General features: G+C 55.7%; 1 protein-coding gene across 3 annotated transcripts in view; it reads left to right on the top strand.

The window, feature by feature from the left end:
* Nucleotides 1–24555, top strand: part of FGD5 (FYVE, RhoGEF and PH domain containing 5) — a 123885-nt gene that overhangs the window by 89150 nt on the left and 10180 nt on the right. For 2 of the 3 annotated variants that reach the window (XM_061128929.1, XM_061128931.1), the window contains exons 6-17: nucleotides 3937–4097; nucleotides 4357–4513; nucleotides 5103–5190; nucleotides 6857–6907; nucleotides 7480–7538; nucleotides 13425–13496; nucleotides 14444–14512; nucleotides 18753–18836; nucleotides 20293–20372; nucleotides 21600–21699; nucleotides 21945–22145; nucleotides 23743–23872. In XM_061128929.1, coding sequence (XP_060984912.1) covers nucleotides 3937–4097; nucleotides 4357–4513; nucleotides 5103–5190; nucleotides 6857–6907; nucleotides 7480–7538; nucleotides 13425–13496; nucleotides 14444–14512; nucleotides 18753–18836; nucleotides 20293–20372; nucleotides 21600–21699; nucleotides 21945–22145; nucleotides 23743–23872 — 1252 coding nt within the window. The remainder of the gene's footprint in view (nucleotides 1–3936; nucleotides 4098–4356; nucleotides 4514–5102; nucleotides 5191–6856; nucleotides 6908–7479; nucleotides 7539–13424; nucleotides 13497–14443; nucleotides 14513–18752; nucleotides 18837–20292; nucleotides 20373–21599; nucleotides 21700–21944; nucleotides 22146–23742; nucleotides 23873–24555) is intronic. The other variant, XM_061128930.1, reaches the window with a different exon arrangement.

Genomic DNA, 24555 nt, shown 5'->3' with positions numbered 1-24555 from the left:
GTGCACACACACTTGCACTCACTTGGCCACACCCACAGCACTCAAACCACACCCCGCTTAGCTCCTCCCCCACCTCAGGGCCTTTGCACCCGCTGTCCCCAAGCGGGCACCATGCACCCTCTTGTCTCCAGGGCGTGGCCTCCCTGGAGCTAAGCCCGGTCTCCTTCCCGGGGTCTGCACGGCCCCGGTGCTTTTCCAGCGTGATACTTACACCCTGTGTTGACATTATCACGTTGCCCTCTGCCTTTCCCCGAGACTGCAGGCTCTTTGAGGGCAGGACAGCGTCTCTCCTGCTCCCACCCTTCTTCCCTGACGGCTCGGAGCAGAGCAGGTGCTCAGGATACTTGTTGAGTGATAAAGAGATGAGGACCATGGATCCACTCTGCCTTTCCTCCGTCTGTGGTGGTTGCTGGGCCCCCAGGTGCAGTGACAGCAGAAACCGTCGATCGATCCCTGGATGGGGTGGTGGGTTCTCCGCACTTCCAGTGAGTTTGCAGAACCGATGTCTGAACAATTCCCATTGTGCACCAGTTTATGGAATGACTCATGTTGATGGTGGCCGTCCTGCCCGTTGGGACTGAGCCAATTGAGTGAGAATTAATTACAGATGAGAAGCCAGCTTGCAAAGCCATTAATATTTCAGCTCCCTGGAGTGTGATGCAAACGCAGCCTTGTCTTTGCTTGTCCTTCCCACTCCCTCTCCCCGCTTCGGTGTACTTGGTCTGCATGTCAGGGTGACCCAATTCAGGTCTTGGTTCCCCCATGACTCACTCTGCTTTTCTGTTAAATGAGGGTCCTGCCATCCATCCATCTGCAGGCGTTATAAAACTCCTTTGTTGATAATGCACGCTCTGCTGGACTTCAGAAGATGGGAGGACCCTGTTCTGAAGATGTCTTATCTCAAACAGAACCAGGGCTTCCCTGGTGGCGCAGTGGATGAGAATCAAGTGCATGGGGACATAGGTTCGATCACTGGCCCGGGAGGATCCCAGATGCTGCAGAGTAACAGCTTGTGGGCCTGAGCACATGCTCTGCAACAAGAGAAGCCACCGCAGGGAGAAGCCAGAGCACCACATCTAGAGAGTAGCCCCCACTCCCCACAACTAGAGAAAGCCGCCAAGCAGCCACGGAGACCCAGTGCGGCCAAAAATATTTTTAAAAATAAAATAAAGCAGAAGCATTGCTGCTGTGGGAAAAGCGCTTTACAGTTTACAAAGCAGTTTTAAACATGAGGATGAGCCTCTCAGGAGCCTCACGCTGTGTATACTTGGTGGACTGTCATCCCCACTTTACAGGTGAGGAAACTGAGGCTCGGATAGCTTGGCAGTTTGCCTGTGATCACTTCTGGGGTAGCTGAGCTGGAACCTGCCCAGAGCCGATGAGGGAGTGTGTTTAAAGTCCGCTGTCAACCAGCTGCCAGGCAGGAGGGGCCATCAGCTGTGTCGGCATGTTTTCCCTCTTTCTCTGGGATGCCAGGGCTGAGATGTCCCTTGGACAGCAGGGACATCAAACCAGTCAGTCCTAAAGGAAATCAGCCCTGAATGCTCACTGGGAGGACTGATGCTGAAGCTCCAATCCTTTGGCCCCCTGATGCGAAGAGCTGACTCACTGGAAAAGACATTGATGCTGAGAAAGACTCAGGGCAGGAGGAGAAGCGGGCAGCAGAGGCTGAGCTGGTTGGACGGCATCACTGACTCAGTGGACATGAGTTTGAGCAAACTCTGGGGGATGGTGAAGGACAGGGAAGCCTGCGTGCTGCGGTCCATGGGGTCACAGAGGGACACGACTGAGCTACTGAGCAGGGCTCGGGAGTCCCTGTGGGGCTGGAGGCTGGCTCCTGAAATACACAGAGACCCGGAAGGAAGGGGTGGGTGGGTCCTCCCACACCAGGTCAGCAGAGAGACCTCCCCTCCAGGTTCAGAACGACCCCGGGGTCCCAGAGCCGGCTCTGGGCGGAACTGAGAATTCAGAACCACCGCCCTCTGCCTGCCGACCCCACCCAGCTGGCCTCTCCCTGTCACTCATACTTCCTCCACCCCCGGGACTGGCTTTCAGGAAAGGCTCTGGCTGCTCAGGTACAATGGAATTCGGTTTCTAATTATGGCTCGAGCATGTGGTCTCCGCTTAAGGACACACATGCTCTCTACCCAGAGGACTCCGAGTTTCTGACCTGAGTGATGGGGAGGTGAGCTCCTTGGCACTGCAGGCCAGGGTGACCGCCCTCCTGGTGGCCCCCTTGCCGGTGGTGTAAGGAGGTCAGCTCGGGACAGGGTGGGGTGTTGAGCAAGTGGAGACCTCTGCAGCCTCGTACCTGCTGTCCCGCCTGGAGCACAGTGGCCTCCTTGCCGATGTTCTGGGGCGGCCAGAGAGTCTCCCTGGGTCTCCGCCCCCCTCCCGCCCGCTCCTGTGATCTGTCTCACTCAGTCCATCCTTGCCCCTTCCTCTGCCTTCTCTTCTCCCTTTCTTCCCCTCTCCTCCGCTCCCTCTCTCAGCCCCATCCCACCTCCCTGCCTCTTGGGCACTAAGCCTTTTCAGATATCTATGAAAAACTTCCCTAACAGGGACAACTGTTCAGCGATGGGATTAACCGTCTTGCCCACTGATGAGTTCCCCGTCAGGGAGGCAGTTGAAAAAGGCAGGGTGGTTGTCCTTCCTGAAGGCAGACAAGGCGGCCTGACCTTCTGGATTTGGGCTGAACCAGTACTTTGGCCACCTGATGCGAAGGGCTGACTCATCGGGAAAGACCCCAATGCTGGGAACGATTGAGGACAGGAGGAGAAGGGGGGTGACAGAAGATGAGGCGATTAGATAGCATCACTGACTCAATGGGCATGAATATGAGCGAACTCTGGGATGGTGCTAGTGGTAAAGAATCCACCTGCCGATGCAGGTAAATGTGGGAGATGTGGGTTTGATCCTTGGGTCGGGAAGATCCCCCGGAGGATGGCACGGCAACCCACTCCAGTATTCTTGCCTGGAGAATCCCATGGACAGAGGATTCCTGGGCTACAGTCCATAGGGTTGCAAAGAGTCAGACGTGGCTTAGCGACTGAACAAAAACTGCATGGCCGGACCATGACTTCTGATGCTGAGGTTCACCTGATGTTCGTTGCTTCATGATTCAAGGTGGCTTCAGGATATTCCTTGTATTTATAACTCTGCAGTGCTGAGCCTCGTGTAAGGACGTGTGTATTTGAAGGTCAGATATTTTTGTTGTGAGAAAGAAGTCTTAGATTCTTTATAATGTTAGTGTTTATTAAATTTAATTTTTAAAGAACCTAATCGTTTCACAGACATTTTAGAAAACAGAGACGAGAAGAGGGAAAATAATCGATTCCTAATTCCATACCCCTGACACTATCTCTGTTGACATTTCATCCCATTTCCTTTCAGCTTTTCCTTTGTTCATCTTTCACACAGCTGTGTTGTGGTGGGAAGGCAGCTTTTTCTTGATTTCTTAGTCCTACGTGTGGAGGTTTCTACATAGTCACCGTCTTCACTGTTTTTACACCCGGGAGCGGATGCCTGTGGTTTCTTTAGATTTTGTTGTGAAAGAGCAGCCCATGAACGTCTTTAAAGATGCATAATTGTAAAGCAAGAGCTGCATAATATTTCTTCAGAGGAGGAATTACCCCACTTCTTACCCGTCTCGTAAAAGAACAGGGTACACCCAAGTTCCCAGAAGGAAGGGGAGGGATGAACAAGCTTTAGACCTGCTCCATGCCAGGAGCTTGTGGGGGCTCCTTGGGCAGCTGTTAGCTGTGATCACCAGGAGTATGCTGTCACCCCTGGTTCACAGGGTCTGAGACGGTGGCAGGAGGTCCCTGGAGTCAGCACGGAGTCAGGACTCCAGAGCCGTGAGGCGGTTGCCAGGGGGCCTGGGTTCAATCAGCCCTGTGGGCGTGCGCGTTAGTAACAGGCCTCTCCGGGTTTCAGGATTTCCACGGAGCGGTCGTGAAGGCCTTGGATGAGACGGACTACGAGGGCAAGGACCCGGTGGCCCGGGAGGAGCTGCGACGTGGCCTGAGTGAGCTCCCGGCCATCCGCGACCTTCACCAGGGGATCCTGGAGGAGCTGGAGGAGAGGCTGGCACAATGGTTAGCGGCCCCGCGCCCCCACCCCCACCCCGTTGCCAAGGGGAATGCTGGAGGGGGCGGGCAACCCCCCCACACACACATAAAGCGGTGTCTCCATCTGACAGGCGGGAGAGCAGAGACACAGGGGTGTCTGGTCCCTTGCCCGCCGCGGGAGGGTCCCCCCAGGGTCCACCACCTGGGATGCAGTGCAGGTCCTCACTGTCGCGGGGGCCATGAGGCTGAGTTCTTGGGGGTCCCGTTCCCCTCTACTTGACTGCAGGGAAGGCCAACAGAAGGTGGCTGACGTCTTCCTGGCCCGGGAGCAGGAGTTTGAGCACCACGCCGCTCACATCCTGCAGTTCGACAGGTACCTGAGTCTGCTCGGTGAGAACTGCCTCCACGCCCCGCGGCTGGCAGCGGCCGTCCGAGAATTTGAGGTGGGTCCCTTGGTCCTCCCAGGAACCCACTCTCAGAATGTAGGGGTGGAGGCGGGCATGGAACAGCTTCATGCCAATCAATCAGGGGAAGGTCAGACCTGGATGGGTGGGGAAGAGAGGGTGACCCAGCAGAAGAGAAAAGCCAGAACATCCTGCCTTGGGCCACCACTGACAACTCCGTGAGCACCAGCCACGGGGAGGGTTTTAGCAGCTGTTCTGTCCCGGGAGAGGAACACAGAGCAAGTCGGGGCCCTAAAGCCTTTGGAGTGAGCAACAAATGGCCACCAGCTGAGGATCCAGTAACCTGCTAGCTTCATGGACTTTTCTCTACAGCTCACAGGGGCTGGGAGAGATGTATTGCTGAGTGTAGCAGTGTGTGAGCCTGAAGGAATGAGCTGTCAGAGTGGGGCAGAGCTAATCTGAGAGGACTTCCTGGAGGAGGGGACCCTGGTTTGGGAGATGGCTCGGCCCGGCCAGGAGAAGGCCCGGCTGGGACATGTGTGGCTGGGCTCACGTGGGATGCCGTGAGCCCGGAGCCGGGGGCAGGGGTCCCTGATGGAGTTTTGTTGTTCTGGTCTCTTGGGAGCAGCAGAGTCAGCAGGGAGGCGGCCAGAACGTGAAGCACCGGCTGCTGCGGGTGGTGCGGCGTCTGTTCCAGTATCAAGTGCTCCTCACAGGTGGGCCCTCGGGAGGGCAGGTGCAGGGGCCCGGTGGGGAGGGGGGAGGGGAGGCACCTGCGGAGCCGCGGGGGAGACCCGGCCAGGTGTGCACGACGGCGACCTCGCCTCCCACTATGGCCGGAAGGGGTGGGGAGGGTCGCTTAGTCCTGCCCCCCGCCCCTGCGAAGGTGCCAGGCACCCAGCCCACCCCCTTCCTCCCGCTGAGCTCCAGACCCCCGCGGCACGTGGAAACTTGCTTGAGTGTCCGGCTACTGCATCTCGCTGCAGCCTCTCCCAGCCAAACACACAGCAACTCACATCTTCCCCTGATCTGCATTTCCTCCCTGGCTTCTGTGGGTCTCGTTTCCCTAAATCTGTTCTTATCACCAGAGCCCTCCTGAGTCAGCGGATGTTTTCCCCTCGGACCTGCTGGCCCTCTCTGTGGCTTTGTCACTGACCACTTCCTGCTTCTCAAAGCCCTTTCCTCCTGGGCTTCTGTGATACACACTCTCCCCGCCTCCTTCTGACCTCTCTGACTCTTCTCACTCTCCTCCTCGTGGCTCCAGGAATGTCAGTGTTTCTTGGGTATCAGCCCCAGGTCCTCTTTGCTTCCTTCTCTACCAGCTGTCCCCTGGGAATGTCATCCCCTCCCCGACCTCTGCTGGCCAGAAACACCCTTATCTCTGTCCTGAGCAACTGCCCCCCAAGTGGACAGAGAGCCCCTGGCCCAGGAGCTGATGCTCTGTTTGCGAGAAATGGAACTGCACCCGTAGAGATATGCGTGTAACTCCAGAAAGCGATCAAGCTGTAAGAAAAGACATTCAGGCCAGGAGATGGAGGGTTTGTTCATCTAATTCAACCAGGATTTATTCAGCACCTACTGTGTATTGGACTCGGTGCTAGAAACTGAGGAGGTAGAAGTGAATTAAACAGCCAGAGTCTGTGACGCTATGAGCTTATACTCAAACAAGCAAATAAGGAATTAAGAATATATATTATGTCCGTGATAAGAGCTCTGAGGAAAATGAAGGCAGATTAAGGACACTCAGGGGAACAGGCTGCTGTGTAAGATCCAGGCCTCAGATAAGATTTGTCCGAGGAGGTAACGTTGAACAGCGATATCAGTGAAGTGAGGACACGAGCCATCCGAAAGGAGAGTGTACCGAGTGGAAGAAACTGTGAGTGCAAAGGTCCTGGGGTCTGAGCAAACGTGGCACCTTTAATAAGTAGCGAGAATGCCAACCCTGCCCGAGTGAGCGAGTGGCGTGGAGAGGTCGCTCGAGTGAGACCAGCTTGTGTTGAGCAGTTGTGGGTGTGAATGTGTTCAGGGGTCTCGCACGTCACACTCTGCCGGGTGGGGGTCACATCTGTGTCCCCCTCAGCAGACTGTGTGACTCTTCCGGCCTCACACGGCAACAGGCACACGGCAGGCGCTCAGTCAGCGTCTGTGGATGAATGAATGAACAACCAGCGGTGGCGGGCGCCTTACTGGTGGTAATGCTGAGGGCCCGGCTTCATGCCGGTGCTGGTGTGTTCTTACAGTCTGGTTGGCCGGAGAGAGGCGGTTCCCCTCGTCCTTCTGGAAGTCTTCCTCCATCCCTGGAGATGGAGGGTCTCCTGTTGTGGACCCCAAGGGCAGGCCTCACCAGGGCAAACTGACTCCCAGCTCTTGTTCTGTCCGCAGACTATTTAAATAACCTTTGCCCGGACTCAGCGGAGTACGATGACACGCAGGGTAAGTCTGCATGTGAACCCGGAGGAAGCGGAGCTTCGGGCCCCCCATCCCCTGGCTCTGGACTCCACCCCAGTTCCCAGGCGCACAGCCCGGCCCCCTCCCGGCTGGCTGGGCATGCAGGGGCCAGGAGGCCTCCAGGCCTGTTGAGTGACACCCCCTTTGCCTCAACCGTGGGGACTCCCCGGGGGGGCGGGCTAACATCCAATCAGAGGCGGTGACCAGATTTTGGTGATAGGAGGGGGCGCCTGCTCTAAAAAACTCCCTAGACTCCTGATTCCCTCCCCGTTCTGTGTGGCCGTCACTGCATACGAGTTGCCAGGGCAGTCTCTGTGTTGACATGCTCCATGTGCAGCCAGGGAAACTGAAGCATGGAGGGGTCACACTGCTCTCAAGGGCACTTAGGCAGTAGCGGCCAAGCTGGGGTTGCGCCAGTGCCCTCACCCAGCCGCGGGAAGGATTGGTGCTACCCCCTTGCGCGGCCCTGCAGGGGGACCTCGGGGGCAGGAGGCGAGCAGGTGGCAGCTAGCCTGGCCCTGCCCGGAAGGTCCAGTGCTCTCTGCTTCTCTCCACAGGTGCACTGACCCTCATCTCCAAGGTCACAGACCGGGCCAACGACAGCATGGAGCAAGGCGTAAGTCTGGCCCCGGGCACCTTCTGTGGGTGCAGGCGCCAGGGGCCCTCCACCCTGCCCAGGTCTGCCTTGTGATACCCCCGCTTCTTGGTGGGGGGACGCAGGCCATCGTGTGTCTCACGGGATCCTGCAAAGAGCTGTGGTTTCTGGCCCTGACACTTGCTTTGTGACTTCAGGTCCTGTGTGTCCCTCTCTGAGTTTCCAGTTCCCCATTTATTTGAACAAGGAGGAGGGCTGCAGGCTTGCACAGACCGGATAGGTAGCATCCAGACCCTGGTCTGAGAGCATCTACAACAGCACCTGGAGTGCTCTGTAAACTACAGATTCCTGGACATGCCTTCTGATCTTGCCAGCTGGAACTTCTGGGGTAGGGTTCAGAGATAGGCAGTTTTAACAAGCACCTCAGGTAAATGTCTGGCCCACAAAAGTTTGAGAGCTGCTCATGCACAGGACCACGTGAGCTCTAGGCACACGCCTGATTCTGACAGTGTGTAGCTTCATTCGGGAGACACTGATCAGATGTTTACTGGGTGTCTGTCTGGGATGGTCAGCTTTATCCCACCTCCCAACTCTGTTCCCGTGGTTTCCATGGTTAGTGGTGTCTACACTTTTTTCTGCTCCTTTACGCTGTAAATAAGCTAGAGCTGTGTGCTGGGAATGATTCTGAAGCTGAGTCCTGGCTCGGTGGGGAAAGTTCGGTGATCGATTAGTGATGTCTGACACAGGCAGAGGTGGGAGTGATGGTGGTATGTGTGCCAAGCTGTTGCTCGGCTTTGCTGTGACAGATGCACAGAGCATCCTTACAGCGAGTCATTCACAGGTAGAAAAGGGGGAAGGGAAGTGACATCTCTTGGACCCCTGCTGTATGTCAGGTCTTGGGTTGGGATCTGGAGATACAAAGATAAAACCAAGAGTCCTGGCCCTTGAGGAAATCACTGCTTAGCAGAGCATTCTAGACATGGACACGAAGCATCATGATAAACATCATGAGAGAAGTTTCAGAGAAAGTTTTCATCTCTCCCCTGGGGATGCTGAGACGTGATGATACAGGAGGTGCCCCTACAGGGAGGACTGTACGCATGCAATGAAGGCAGAGGGGGCCAAGGTGATCCCGGAGGAATGTCTGGATACAGGTGTGAAGACGGGAAAGTGTTGGTGTGTCAGAGCACTGGGTCACCTAGCGAGGCTGGAGGATGGGACCAGTGTAGGCGCAGTTGGAAAAGAGTTTGTGGGGAGAGGTCAGGGTGGCTGATGGAGGAGTCTGCAAGCCTGGAGGCTGAAGCCAGCGGGGTGGGAAATCTGGTGGGTCATCGGGCCCTCCCCCCGTTCTCCCCGACATCCGGGGGCTCCCTGCTCTTTGGCATTTTGTGTAGACAGTGAGATTTCCCTCAATGTAGCCAAAATACTGGAGAAGGAAATGGCAACCCACTCCAGTGTTCTTGCCTGGAGAATCCCAAGGATGGCGGAGCCTGGTGGGCTGCCGTCTATGGGGTCGCACAGAGTCGGACACGACAGACGTGACTTAGCAGCAGCAGCCAGAATACAGAGGCGCTTTGGAGTACGTGCAGCAGATATAGCAGCAGATGGACTGGGGGGCTCCACACATCCTGTTGGGGGGATGTCTCTGCTTCCAAAGAGAAAAACCAGGTCAGGAAGGGCCACGTCTTCCCTCCCACGCTGAGCTGTCATGATTAGACTAAGTTTATAGTTTGGGCTTCCCAGGTGGCACTAGTGGTAAGGAACCCGTCTGCCAGTGCAGGAGACATAAGAGACGCAGGCTCGATCCCTGGGTCGGGAAGATCCCCTGGAGAAGGGAATGGCAACCCGCTTCAGTATTCTTGCCTGGAGAATCCCATGGACAGGAACCTAGCAGGCCACTGTCCATGGGGTCGCAAAGAGTCGGACACAACTGAAGCGACTACGCACACACGCATGCATAGTTTATAGTTTAGTGGGGAAAAGATCACAGAAAACACTCCTTTCTTAATATCGAATGAAGGTCACACACTGGCAACATGACATACAACTGTTCATGTGAACCGTGATTACCTGGTCAAGGCTGTGCTGGTTGGATTTCTACATGTAAAGCTCCACCCTCACCTGCCGGTCCACACTGGTTGGAGGAAAGTCTCCGTGCACAGCCCACACGTAAGGAATGGGGAATTATGCTCCCTCCCCTTGAGGAAAGAGTATCTACCTAAATTATTTGGAAATCTTCTGCACGGGAGATTGGCCTCTTCTCCCTTGTTTATTAATGTGTTCACTAGTTCTAAATTAATTTATATCTAAATTATTTACATCAGTAAGAACTCACGGGTCCATGTTTATGTTTGACTTCTGATCCCAAGCACTTGATTTTATTTCTCACATTGTCGCAGCTTTGGCCGTTAGGAGCTGGCCAGCTGGTTCCTGTGTCCCTTTCACATGCCCCCATCAATGTGGGTTTGGGTGGAGATTTTTATTTTGCTTGTTTTTTGAGCACTTCCTTACTTCCTGGTACTATGAGATGCTCCAGATGCTTCACATTGAATGTTTCCTGCCCCAGTCCTAGAATCAGCTATTTCTCCAGAGAGCCTTGGTTTGTTTAATTGGATAATGATATTAGAAACCAGGATGTGGGCACGGTTTGTTCACTGCTACTGGGGTATCATTTCTTCTGATTCTGTCAGCTACAGAGCAAAGACATACATGTGTATATACTCATATGTATAGCTGTTTCTATACATAGCCACCTGTATTAAGCTAAATATGAGTTCTTACTGAGTCTTCAACTCCACTTGTTATGAAGTGGATCATTCCAGCCTCCTCCCCTGGCTTCTCTGTAAGTTTCCTCTCCAAGAGGAGTGATAGAGTAGAAACCTGGCTCCTAGCATCCAACATCCATTTCTTTAACTGACCAATTTATTTTCCTTTTTGAAAAATGTTCTTCCTGGGTATAGAAATCTGGGTTGACCAGAACTTTCTTTCAGTACTCTACAGATGCCACTCCACTGTCTTATGTCCTGCCTAGTTTCAGAGAAGAAATCTGCTGCAGTGTTTATATTTACCCTCTTTGTGTGATGGGTCCTGTTCTTACTGGCTGCCTTCAATATCTTCTCTTTACCCTTGACTTTAAGAAGTTTGACTATGATGTCTAAATATGTGTGTTTTGGAGAAGTCGTGGCATTTATCCTCTTATGATTCTCAAGCTTCCTGGTTGTGCTTTTTGTCCATTAATGTTGAAAATTTTTCTTGGGTGCTCTGTTCTTTCCTCTGCGCCCCCACGCTTATTTTCTCTTTTTGTTTCAGTGTGGTGAATCTCAGCTTGAAAAGAAAGTGAAAGTGAACATTGCTCAATCTTGTCCGACTCTTTGCCACCCCATGGACAATACAGTCCATTGAATTCTCTAGGCCAGAATACTGGAGTGGGTAGCCATGCCCTCCTCCAGGGGATCGTCCCAACCCAGGGATCAAACCCAGGTCTCCCACATGGCAGGCAGATTCTTTACCAGCTGAGCCACAAGGGAAGCCCTCCCCAAGTTCATTCATTCTTTCCTGAGCTGTGTTCGATTTGCTGCCGAGCTTGTCATAGGAATTCTTCATTTCTGATAACACATTTCTCCTTGTTCATGTTTCCATCTCTTGTTTGTTTCCGTCTCTCCTGAAACTCCCTCTGTTCTTGCATGCTGTCTGTCTTTTCCAGTGGCTCCTTTAACATAATTAATCATCGTTATTGTGATGTCCTTGTCTGATGGCTCCAGCGTCTGTGTCACCTCACGTTCTGGTTTTCTGGAACACTTTATGTCTTGACAGTGGGTTAGGGTACTTCCTTGCTTCGTGTGTTTCCCATTGAACAGCGTTATATGCAGATCTGTAGACTCTGAGGGAAGTAGTATCTACCTTTAAAAGTGGACATGTTTCTTTTTCTACTCATGCCATTCACGTCAAGGGTGGGACCTGAATCAGTGCAGTCAGTAATTGAGCTGGGTTTAGGTTTTGTCGTCAGTCACCTTCAGACCCCCGCAGACTTCACGCTCCCCCAGGAGGTGGCTGCTGTCACCTGCTGCTCTGTGTGGGACCCGAGGGGCCAGGGACTTTTCCTGCTGCGTCTTCAGCTTTTTGCAGTCTCTGCAGTCTCTGCACCACGGAAGGGACCTCTGCGTCCTTCACCTCCTCAGGGCTAGACCACTGCGTCCTGGTACGCAGGGCTCGTGGGTCACGGCTCCCGAGGACAAGCCTCGGTCTTAAGGAGGGCCTGCGAGCCCGGCTCTCTCTCGGCGTTCCTGCCCCTCCTTCACGGGCAGCCGGCCTCTGCTGTGTGTCAGTGGCGGGTCTTGGGCAGGTTTCTGCTTTGTGTTGGCGCGTGATCCTGCACCTGAGAAGTCACCCACCTCTTCTTGGACCCGGTACCTCTTGCTGCTTCTGCCCTTGCCTCGGAAGCCGTGGGCTCTTTGCCCCAGGGCCTGGGAGTGGGAGGGTTGCCCCGCCTCCCGCAGTGGTGGGGGCTTTCATAGCAGAGAGGGCCCTGGGGAAGTGGGCTGGGTTTCGTGCCAGCCTCACAGTTGGCAGCCTGCACCCCCTCCAGCACCAAGAGGGGATTCTCTCTGCTCCCACTCCTCCTTGTAAGCACCGGGCAGAAATTCCTGGAAAGAGCTTGCAAGGGGTTCCACGTGCCCCGTGGGTCTGGGGCTCCCCGTATTCTAAAACCGTCCCAGCGGCCCACACCTGACCTTTAAGAAGCCATTAACATTTTAGCTGCTTTCTTCTCAACCTTCTTTGTGCCGACCACCTCCTCCCTGTGTGTTGCCAGAGGCGCGATAACTCATTCATCTCCTGTCCTCAGTGGGGTCCTGGGGGCCCCAGCTCTCCAATAAACATAAGCAGAGCTCTGCTTTTGTAGATGACGTGATTCTTTTTTTTCTCCCTGTTAGGGTGGGGGCATTGTTTCCTTGCAGCTCCTAAGTCATAACCAGAGGTAGAATAACTTGTACACGTTTTCTGATGGGTAGGATTTTATGCCCTAAACTGAACCTGATGCTGGGAAAGATGGAAGGCAGGAGGAGAAGGGGGTGACAGACCATGAGATGGTTGGGTGGTAACATCGACTCAAGGGACATGAATTTGTGCAAACTCTGGGAGATGGTGAAGGACAGGGAAGCCTGGTGTGCTGCAGTCTGTGGGGCCGCAAAGAGTCGGACACGACTGAGTGACTGAACTGAACTGGGGACAGTGTCGAGGCCTTTTCAAAGCATTTTGTCTGCACAGTTTTCACCGTGTTCCGTTGACTTTAAACCCAACCCTGCGTGAGGTTCAGGGTCATCTGCCCTTCCAGTACTCCCGGCCACTGGGACAGGGGAGGGGCCCAGTACCCAGTACATGTTGTGAATTCCCAGTGAGCTCCTGGGCACACGTGTTTCTTCAGGGAGCCCAGAGCATTTCTTCCGCAGGCACTGCGTTTTCTCGGTCACTCTGTCTCAGTAACCCAGCTCTCCACCAAAGGCTTTAAGCCCACAGAGCCAGTCTGGCCTGAGGCTTCTGTCCCTTCTGGGTTATTGCGATCTGGATGCTCCAGGTGTTACGGGGGACACAGGCTAGAGTAGGAGCAGTGGCCCCAGATAAAAGGATATCGGACAGCACACTGAGGCCAAGTGACCACCTCCACGGCGTGCAGACAGAGGGCGGGTCACACCCCAGGCCCGCAGGGACTAGGTGGATTGCCGGGAGTCCACACAGGTGGCATCCCGCGGACCCAGGCTCTGCTCCTGGTCCCACCAGCGACAGGAAGTCGGACTGGGAGCAGGTCCCTCCAGGACTGTGTTTCCTCCTCCGCAGTGGAAGCAGGGCCGCTCCTTAAAGAGGGGATGAGGGGCCCTGACCATCTCCCCCTTGCCCTGCTCCCGCCCGCAGGAAAACCTTCAGAAGCTGGTCCACATCGAGCACAGTGTTCGGGGCCAAGGGGATCTCCTCCAGCCAGGAAGGGTGAGTGCCTCCACCGAGGAGGGTGCCGGCAGGCAGGTGGGTGAGGCCCTGATAAGCCCCATTGTTCAGCCGGGCTGGCCCCAGACAGGCCTGGCTGCAGGTGCCCGTAGGCAGGGAGGGAGGGGGGCAGGGGTAGGGCAGGGTGGGAGTGCAAGGGCTCTGCTGGGCTCCACAGGCCCCTGGCTGTCTCCCCTAGGGCTTTCTGCTCTCAGGGGCCTTTAAAAAGCAGTGCCATTGGGGTTCCATGTGCCTCTCAGAAGAAGAGACACCGGCATCCTCAGTTTAGTCCAGTTGCTGGGAAATCTGGGAAACCATCTCTCAGGAACCCCAACATTTTTAAAAAGACAGGTTTACCCACTTTAAAGCTTCCAAATGGAAAACACAAAACTCAGCTCAAGAGCAGTAAAAAAAAATGTGTTCATGACCTTTTCCGGTCCATGAAGGACAAGAAACAAAGGAGTGAGAGGTGGTACTTAGGTATAAAATCCCACCTAGTGTTTTGGCAGGAGTCCTGTTTAGTGACTACGTATTAGACATCGGTTTGTAGCCTCCAGAATTGAGGGGTCTGTAGCAACTGTTCACAGATCTTCAGCCGCTTTAGCAAACTGGTGTCTCAGGGGCTCTGTTCTCCTCGGATGCCCGTGGGCATCCGTTTGCCCGGCAAACTAGGGACCGAGTCACTGTTGGGACCACTCTGTGGCTGGCATGCTGTCTGGGTTGGTGTGGTTCAAAGAGGGTGCTCCCGAAAGGCCAGACGCCTGTCTCCCGGGCTGCCCCACCAAGCGTGGAGCACGGCTCCTGCGCAGGGGCATCTGCCATGAGCCACTGTCCCGAACTCCTGGAGGCACCGCAATTGGTTTCCCGCTGAAGGGCCTCCGCCCAGCCTTCTCCAGGGCAGAGCGGGGGGGTTTCAGCCTGACCACCGGGGTCTGCTGCTCTGCTCACAGGAGTTTCTGAAGGAAGGGACGCTGATGAAAGTCACAGGGAAGAACAGACGCCCGCGGCACCTGTTTCTGGTAAGTACCCAGCCCCTAGTTAAGCCCGGACTGCGGGTTCTGTGAAGCGTTTGGGGGCCGTTACCCGAGGACGGCAGGAAGGCTGTGGAGACCAGAGCCGAGCCCTTAGGGTGAGGATTGTCCAGAGGAGACAGGTGTCCCCGAAAGCCAAGGGCTTTCTAGCCTCTCCCTCGTGGATTACTTGATTTCAGGGGAATGTTGCGACATGTAATGTCATTATTCATGTGTCCATCCTAAAACCAGAAGGGTCTTAAACTGGGAGTTACTGTTCAGCTGCCTTATCTGACATGTGAGCCACCAGAGACCCAGAAATAAGAGTTGACCTGGCCGGCCCTCCCGGCAGGTCGGGGGCGGAGGCCCGAAGGAAGCCAGGGCTCTGACCTGAGCCCGGCCCTGTCTGCATTCTGCACAGGACGGGCCAGAGGGATGTCCGGGATGGTTTCCCGGCCCAGTCTGGACCACTGGGGCACGTCCAGGCCTGGGGCGTGGGGGCAGTACCAACTCACTGGAAAAGACCCTGATGCTGGGAAAGACTGAGGGCAGGAGGAGAAGGGGACGGCAGAGGATGAGACGGTTGGATGGCATCACCAGCTCGATGGACACGAATTTGAGCAGGCTCTGGAAGGTGGTGATGGACAGGGAGGCCCAGCGTGCTGTGGTCCGTGGGGTCGCAGAGTCAGACACAGCTGAGCGACTGAACAACGGCAGTGGATGCCGAGCTGTAGGCAGCTCTTGGCCCCAGTCCTGAGGCCGCCAAGGGGGTTTGCCTGTTAGGTTCTTCTCTCTGCAGAAGTAATTTTTCCCTCTGCTCCTTCACCGTTCACTGTCAGCTTTTGTTCTATCAGTTGAGCCTGCCGTTACAGCCTCCTTACACTTTGTTAGAATTGTGTGCAAAGTAAAAGTGGAGAGGCTGTGAGTCAGTGGGTAGGAGTTCTCTCTGTTGAAGCACCTCCTGTCTGCTGAGTGCTGGAACCCAATAGCTAAGAGTCCCTTCTCTGCCCTCAACCTCCAGTGTCTGGGGTAAAGATTGAGTTATGAGAGTAGTTCGGGCAGAATCTCGAGGGCAGGGGGCTTTCTGGAAGGAAAGAGGAGGATCCAGGAGAGTCAGGGGATAGAAAGGTGGATGACACCATGGCGGCTGGCATTTGTTGAGTGTTCACTGGGTGCTCTGCCCTATGTTGAGTGTTTTGTATGTTTTTTTTCTCCTGGGGAAAACTGTACCCGCGTTAAGTTCGGAAGGAAGGACTGGAGTTTTGTCCGGCAGGTGAATGAAGGGCATTTCAGGAGCAGGAACAGCAGAAGCAAAGGGTGGAGGCGTGAGGAGCACGCTGTGTCTGGAACACCTCTGTTGGCCTGGTGGAGTCACGGGAGCAGATGGGCGCTTTTGCTCGTAGGGCTGGCGGCGGGTGGGGTGGTCTCCAATGGACCTCGGATAGACCCTGCCAGCTGGAGGGGTCTGAATTCCAGATTGGCGTCGCGGGCCTTAGCAGGAGAATCGAGAGCCTGGCTGGAAGCGTCTTGTCTGCGGGCGGCCACCAGGGTTTGCTGAGCCTCTGTGGCCTGTGCCCCGGGGCCTTGGCCCGGCCTCGGCAGTCACTCGGCTCCGTATAGAGACCAGAGGAGCCGAGTCCAAAGGCTCTTCTCCCTCTGCTTCCCTCCCCACCTCCTGTCACCTCCCCTGAGAAGCCCTCCCTCTGGCAGGCTGGCGCTGCCATGCAGGGAGGCCGTGTGGTCCTGGACCACTCACAGAGCTCTGGGTGCTGATGGCGTTGCCATGGCAGCAGTGGCCCCAGGGGCAGCCGCAGAAAGGCGGGGTCACCGTGCTGACACGGGCGGGTTCCCCGGGGGTGGGCGGGGTGTGGCCACCCCCAAGCACACCACCCTGGAGGCACCTTCGCTCACTCCTGATCCCGACCCCTCCACGGATGAGCTCTGTAGACCTGGGAAGGGGGTCTAGCCCGTCTGTGGCTCGGTTCCCGCTCTGCGCCTGCCTGAGGGGTCGCTGGGGGCCGAATTGAGATCATTTCTGCCAGGGGCTCAGCCCAGCGCCTGGCCTGGCCAGTGGTTCTCGTCAGTGTTAGAAGAACAGAGCTGGACAGGGCTTGGAAGCTTCCTCTGGCCCGGGGGTCGGCTGGCCGCATGTTTTGCTCAGAGAGGTCTCTGGGAGTGCAGCCTCAGGCGTTCTTTCTTGAGTGTCGCTGGTGCCTGCTTTTGGGACACAACGGCTGAGTCAGGCAGTTGAAGCAGAGACCATCTGGCCTACAAAGACTGAAATATTTACTCTCTTTGTTGTTCAGTTGCTCAGCTGGGTCTGACTCTTTGCGACCCCATGGACTGCAGCACGCCAGGCTTCCCTGTCTTTCACTATCTCCCAGAATTTGCACAAACTCATGTCCTTTGAGTCGATGATGCCGTCCAACCATCTCATCCTCTGTCACCCTCTTCTCCTCCTGCCTTCAATCTTTCCCAGCATCAGGGTCTTTTCCGATGAGTCATTTCTTCACATCAAGTGGCCCAAGTATTGGAGCTTCAGCTTCAGCATCAGTCCTTCCAATGAATATTCAGTGTTCGTTTCCTTTAGGATGGACTGGTTTGATCTCCTGGCAGTCCAAGGGACTCTCAAGACAGTTTGAAAGCATCAACTCTTCAGTGTTCAGCCTTCTTTACGGTCCAACTCTCCCATCTGTACATGACTATCTGGCCCTTTACGAAACAGTTTGCCGACCCTGGTCTGTTCCAACTCTGTTCAGACAGTGAAGCCCAGAGAGAGGGAGGGCTTGCCTGAGGCCACACCGCGGCTCAGTGCCCAGGCCAGTCCCAGAAGCGCCAGGAGAGCCGGTGGCAGGAAAACTTGCCCATCCCGCCCCCTCTGCAGACGCCATCTGCAGGGAGAGGAGCGCGGACCCTGAGTTCTCTCTCCCCCTTCAGACCCCATCTTCCTGATCCCCTTTGGCTCCCACGCATAGGGCCTCCCCGGCGGCCACTCTCCCTCTATGCTTGTAGTGAAGTGGAGGTGGGGTGTCCCCCACTTGGCAGGGGGTGCGGCTGAGGCCCCAGGGAGCGAGACAGCTTGTCTGGAGCCACTCAGCTCCTGCAGAGCAAGGTCGGGACCGACGGCCCACAGCACCACCTGGAGGACGCCATTGGCTCTTCACGCTGTGCACTTAGAAACTCACTCTGAAAGCAGAATGGCTTAAGTTTCTGCATGTCTGCCCTGCATCGGGGCGGAAAGCTTCAGTTGTTCGTTCAACAAACCTTAATTGAGCACCAGCTCTGTTGCTGGAGGTGCAGAAGTGAACGGGCTTCCCTGGAGGCTGTAGACAGTAAAGGCTCTAGACATCTTCCTGCAACGCAAGAGACCCGGGTTCCATCCTTGGGTGGGGAAGATCCCCTGGAGGAGGAAATGACAACCCACTCCAGTATTCTTGCCTGGAGAATCCTGTGGACAGAGGAGCCTGGCAGGCTACAGTTCATGGGGTCACAGAGAGTCGGCCGTGACTGACGCTGACTGTCTAACTTGCAGTGAACAGGACCCACCGGCTCCCTGTCCCCAAAAATCTTGCCCTTCCCTCCCTCCTTTCCTTAACTCTGCTTGTTAGGGGCTGACTTGATAGAGGGTTCAATGTATCAGTTTTGAGTGTACATGTCAGGGTCTGTCGACAGCTCATATCATCATGTGACCACCACTTGGGTCAAGATACAGAGCATATCCAGCCCCCCGGAAGTTCCCCGGAGCACCTCCCCTCACTGTCCCCCAGGCATCCACTGCCCTTATTGCCACCGGTGCAGGTTAGCTGTTCTGGAGCTTCATATCCATGTTGTGAAGCAGCGTGGACCCTGCAGTCCGGCTTCTTCTCGCTGGCGTGTGTTGGAGGTTGAGCCCTGTCGTCAGGCGCGTGTCCGTCTGCCCGCTGGTTGCCGTGTGGCTGCGAGCTGTGAATGTACTGCCGTTGCCGTGTCCTGACACCCGCCGATAGATGTTTGGGTTGTCTCCCTTTGGGGCGGTGCTGGATAAGCCTCGTACCAACACCCCATACCGGACTTGCTGAGGGCATATGTGCGTTTGCTCTTCCATGTCCGTGTGAAATTGTGGAGGAGGGGTCTCCTGTTTCAGGCCAGAGTGCCCTTGCTCCCCTGGTCCCTGGGGATGCGAGATGCTTGTGCTCGGTGACGTGCCCAGACACGCCCAGCACGGGCTTTCTGGGCCCAAGAGACGTCTGACGGGGTCCCCTCTCCCCAGATGAGCGATGTGCTGCTTTACACGTACCCCCAGAAGGACGGGAAGTACCGGCTGAAGAGCGCGTTGGCGGTGGCCAGCATGAAGGTAAGACCCTGGGGCAGGGGCCCTGGGGGGGCAGCGGCCGGGGCCCTGGGGACGAGGAGACACAGCCCCACTGTGGAACTCGCAGCCCTCGGACGAGGAGGACCCCCCCGGCTTGTGAGTTGCCCCAGGATTCTGTTGTCGGGAGCTCAGGGAGAGTGGGGGTGAGGGAGGGCTGCCCGGAGTGGATAATGTTTGGATAAATGCAGAAGGGGGACAAGGAAAGGGGTCCTGGGGGGAGGAGAATGCAGAGAGAGGAAGCAAGCAGGCGTTTGTCAATCATGGTAAAATACACGTACATTTACCATTGGAACCATGTTTTAAGCGTACAACTGGACGGCATCGAGTGCGTTCACATTGTTACACTACCGTTGCACCAGCCATCCCCAGCACTCTCTTCATCTTTCTAGTCTGGAGCTCTGTGCCCTTAAATGCTTTCATTCTCCCTCTCTCCTCCCCCAGGCGTTGGCAACTACCATTCTACTCTTTGTCCCTATGAACTCAGCACCCCTAGGGACCTCGCATAAGTGGACTCCTGGGCGATGCTTGTCCTTCTGTGACTGGCTTACTTCTCTTAGCGTAACAGCCTCAGGGTTCATCCATGCGGTAGCAAGTGTCAGAATCTCCTTCCTTTTTAAGGCTGAACAGTGCTTCATCGCGGGTGTAGGCTAGACCACACGTTGTGTACCCATTGTCCATCCGTGGACACTAGAGTGGCCTCCAGCTTTTGGCTGCTGTGAGTAACGCACGCGAGTGTGCAAATGCCTGTTCAAGCGGCAGCTGTTTCTTAAGAGAGGCCGGCTCAGCTGGACAGTCTCATGGGTGAGCTTGGAGAGACAGGACGGTGACCGGGTCAGCTGTGATCTCACTCAGTGTGACCGGGGTCCCAGATATGGGGCTGGTTGGGGCTCATGGGGATTTTCAATGAGCAGGGAGTTTTAGGAAGGTAATTCCCGCCCATCATGGGGACGGGGTCAGAGAGGGGAGCACTGAAGTGGGGAATGGGGTACGTGCGGACTGTCACTTGGGAGGGAGGAAGAGCTGAAGGGGGCCTGCAGGGGGCTGTCTCCCTCCTGAGGCTCCCAACCTGGAGAAGGGCGACCTCGCTAACCTGGGAGGTGTCTTCCCTTTTTGGACCAAAGCGTCCGTCCGCTCAGGAGTCCGACAGAGGCCATGTGGGAGGGTGCCTGCTGGGCAGGTGCTTGCCCAGCACAGTGGGCTCCGAGAAGGATGCCTTCCTGGGGGTCAGCGGGTGGCCCCAGAGTCAGAGTCAGCAGCGGGGCCCCCACTGTGCACACATGCACACAGACACACAAGCACACGTGCACACACACAGACACACACACCCCATCTTCCAGGTGAGAAAGGTTTGCCCTTCGCAGTGAGGCAGCTCAGGCTCAGTTGGGCGGTGGCAGGACCCCTCCCGTGCCCATCCTGAGGGGCTGCTCCTGCTTTCCAGGTCAGCCGCCCTGTGATGGAGAAAGTGCCCTATGCCCTGAAGATCGAGACTCCCGAGTCCTGCCTGACCCTATCTGCCAGGTACGAGGAGAGGAAGGACAGGGGGGTTGGGGGGCAGGATTTTGCAGGTGGGAAAGTTTGGAATCGCAGACGCCGAATATGTTGTCATTTTTATTTTGGTGTTCTTTTGGGTAAATGACTTTTGTTCCGTTATTTTTTTGTCCGTTTTTGGACAGTCATGTGACAAATCTGATAAAACCAGAAAACATGAGCATACACATAAAATTTTACATGGAATCTCAGGGGTTTCCAGAGCCCATTGCTTAAATACAACAGTATCTCCTCGGTGTAAAACCCTACGGATCATTGGGTCTTTGCAGCAGTAAGAAAGGTTAAAGCCAGTGAAAAGTGCATGGCGCATCTTAGCTCATAAAATAGTCTGTGTTTAGGCTGCCAGGTCTGGAGAATGAGAGAAACATCAGGGGTGAGCATTCATCAATTTATTTTCCCTTTTACTTTTGCGGGGGTGAGGCCTTTCTATCAGAGATGGCTATTTTTTCCCAGGCCCTCAGGCTCTGCCCCAGGGTCCCGGTTTTGTTGGTTTCTGGCAAAGAAAGAGTCCCCCCGCCCTCTTCCAGGACAAGACCAGCTGGAGCTGGGATAGGGGCTCAGGGGGTGCGGGGGGCTCAGAAACCAGAAAGGGGGCTCCTGCCAGGAGCTGCTCTAGGCACGGCGGCGGGGTCAGAGCGACACCTAGTGGTCTCTGTGAGAATTTCCACCCGGCGGCTGCTGGGGGGCATCACCTCTCAGGAGACCCTGCCAGGCCTGGAAGGGAAGGTGGGATGTCTGCGCTCCGAATGAGTGAATGACTGGGAGGGCGTGTGGGAAACTGAGGAGGAAGGTGGGGAGAACGAGATCGTGACCGTGGCCAGCACCTGTGCACTGCCCCCCCCCCAGTGGTACCTGGCTCTGCCCACCGTCAGCGCACCCCTCCAGGAGTGTGGGACCCTTGCTTCTGCGCAGGGCTGTGCCATCGGCAGAGTCCTCCACCTGCCACGTGTCAGCCGGTCCCCGAGGCCGCCCTGGGAGTTAGAGGAGGAGTGTTTGATGTCCCCACATTTACAGGCCGGGCCCAGAGACACCTGACAATCGAGGCCGCCCGCCTGGAAGCGGACGTGCCGCCGTGCAAGTCTGGCGGGTGGCCTGGCCGGGGTTTCAGGCCTTGGGGGTGGGGGCGCGGCGGGGGCCGCGGGGACGTGGTCCACCCAGAGAGGACGCACCCTCGCTCACTCCGGCTTGTGCCCGCAGCTCCTGCGCAGAGAGGGACGAGTGGCACAGCTGCGTGAGCCGGGCCCTGCCCGAGGACTACAAGGCCCAGGCGCTGGCCGCCTTCCAGCACAGCGTGGAGGTGAGCGGGCCTCCCTGCACCCCCACGCGCCCGCGAGGACGGGCATCTCCTCCCACCAGGGCACCACCGCGTCCTCCCCGCTCCCGGCTCAGGGTGGTCCCCATGCCGCCTAGAGCCTGGCACCTCCGGCCCCGTTTCTAACCGAGGTTGGCGCCCTGGAGGCTGCGGGGCGGGGGCGGGGGGGGGCGCTGTAGAGTGGAGTCCAGCCCGCCCCTCCCGTACACACACACACCACCCCCCCACAGGACGGGGGGCTCCGGCCCAGCTGGTCTCCTGACCCCGCTGCCTGCCTGACTCCGTTGCTCCAGATACGGGAGAGGCTGGGGGTCAGCCTGGGGGAGAGGCCCCCGACCCTCGTGCCCGTCACGCACGTCATGATGTGCATGAACTGCGGCTGCGATTTCTCCCTCACCCTGAGGCGCCACCACTGCCACGCCTGTGGCAAGGTGAGTCACGGAGACGTGTGCGCGGGGCTGGGGACCCGGGGCGGGGGGAGGGGGCGTCCAGCAGCTGCTGCGGGTCGGGCCCAGGCTGGGGCGTGCCCTCCCACCAGGGCTCCAAACCCCAGACCCCTTCCACTCCACCGCCTCACTCCCCAAAGGAAATGGTAGCGGATTGGATTGTTGTCCCGGGAGGAAGAGCAGCCGGTCTTGGTTAAGGGCGCAGGCTCATCAGAAAACAGAAAGCTTACGGCTTGGTAATAACGGTCAGCAAAACTGTATCATAGAGACACCCCTGGTGGTCCTCTTGCTAAGAGTCTATGCTCCCATGCAGGGGACAGGATTCAATCTCTGGTCAGGGAACTAGATCCCACAACTAAGACCTGGTGCAGCTAAATAAAAACTAATTAATTTTAAAAACTGTATTGTATATGTGAAAGCTGCCAAGAGAGTAGATCTTTAAAGTTCTTATTGCAGGAAAAAAAAACTTGTAAACTATGTGTGGTGATGGATGCTAACTAGACATTGTGGTGTCTAGGATATCCGTCAATATCCATGGGAGACTGATTCTAGGATCCTAGGGTCCCTGTGGATACCAAAATCCAAGGATGCTCACATCCTTTAATAAAACGGTGTAACATTTGCACCTGATCTACACACATCCTCTAGCATACTTCAGATCATCTCTAGATCGCTTATAATACCTAATAAAATGGAAGTGCTGTGTGAAAAGTGAGAGTCGCTCAGTCATGTCTGACTCTTGTGACCCCCTGGACTGTAGCCCGCCAGGTTCCTCTGTCCATGGAATTCTCCAGGCAAGGAATACTGGAGTGGGTAGGCGTTCCCTTCTCCAGGGGATCTTCGCAACCCAGGTATAGAACCCAGGTCTCCCGCATTGCAGGCGGATTCTTTTCCAGCTGAGCTACCAGTGCTGTGTAAACAGTTATAAATACAGTGAAAATTCCATGCAAATAATTGGCAGCACATGACAAATTCACTTTTTGCTTTTGAAACTTTGTGGAATTTTTAAAAATCTTTTCGATCCACCACGGGTTGAATCTGTGGAAGTGGAACCCGCAGACATGGAGAGCCAACTGTATTACATATATTGAATCACTGCATTGTATATCTGAAACTATTAATAAAGTAATGTTATATATCACTTCTGTTGGGCTTCCTGGATGGCTCAGTGGATAAAGAATCCGCCTGCATGCAAGAGACACAGGAGACGCGGGTTTAATCCCTGGGTCAGGAGGATCCCCTGGAGGAGGAAGTGGCAACCCACTCCAGTATTCTTGCCTGAGAAATCCTATGGACAGAGGAGCCTGGTGGGCTGCAGTCCATGGGGTTGCAAAGAGTTGGACATGACTGGGCACAAGCATAAGACAAGAAATCACTTCTATAATTTTTTGTATACTATTTTATAATTTTCTATAATTTTTTAAAAAGAAAAACAGAAGCACCTGCAGAGAAGCATAATAACTCTGCTCGGAGCACAGGCCCCTCAAGGAGGTGGGGGCGGGTCGGAGGGGTCGGACAATGTCCTCTGCTTTGGCCGGGGCAGTGAGACCCTGTGACCTGCGGGCCCCCTGTCCCCCCCCAGATCGTCTGCCGGAACTGCTCTCGGAACAAGTACCCTCTGAAGTACCTCAAGGACCGCATGGCCAAGGTGTGTGACGGCTGCTACGGGGAGCTGAAGAAGAGGGGCGGGGACGCCCCAGGCCTGATGAGAGGTACCGCAGACCACTGTCCCCTTCTTCCCCACATGGCTTCTCCCAGCCGCTTTCCCCGGGGGGCTACGGACAAAATGCTGCCCTCCAGGAGGAGACAGGGTTTAAACCCCCTTCTGGGGCACCTTCTCCCCCACCGTTGGTTCTGTAGAAAATCCAGAGGTGCCCCCAGAGGAAGGGTTCCAGAGCAGCTGAGTCTGGGACATGTGTCTGGGACACGTGTCTGGGTTGTGTGTCTGGGACATGTGTCTGGGTCATGTGTCTGTCTGGGTTCATATGACTGGGACGTGTCTGGGACATGTGTCTGGGTCATGTGGGACACATGTCTGGGTCATGTGTCTGGGACATGTGTCTGGGACATGTGTCTGGGTATGTGTCTGTCTGGGTTCATATGTCTGGGTCATGTGTCTGTCTGGGTTCATATGTCTGGGACATGTGTCTAGGTCCATGTGTCTGGGTTATGTGTCTGGGACATGTGTCTGGATCCATGTGTCTGGGTCATGTGTCTATCTGGGTTCATATGTCAGGGACATGTATCTGGGACATGTGTCAGTCACGTGTCTGGGTCCATGTGTCTGGGTCACATATCTGGGTCTGTGTGTCTGGGTCATGTGTCTGGGACATGTGTCTGGGTCCATGTGTCTGGGACATGTGTCTGGGACATGTGTCTGGGTCATGTGGGACAT

The sequence above is a fragment of the Dama dama genome, chromosome 24 (assembly GCF_033118175.1).
Source record: "Dama dama isolate Ldn47 chromosome 24, ASM3311817v1, whole genome shotgun sequence".
Taxonomy (NCBI): domain Eukaryota; kingdom Metazoa; phylum Chordata; class Mammalia; order Artiodactyla; family Cervidae; genus Dama; species Dama dama.
The sequence above is the reverse complement of the archived record's forward strand: the minus strand, read 5'-3'. Positions and strand labels throughout refer to the sequence as shown.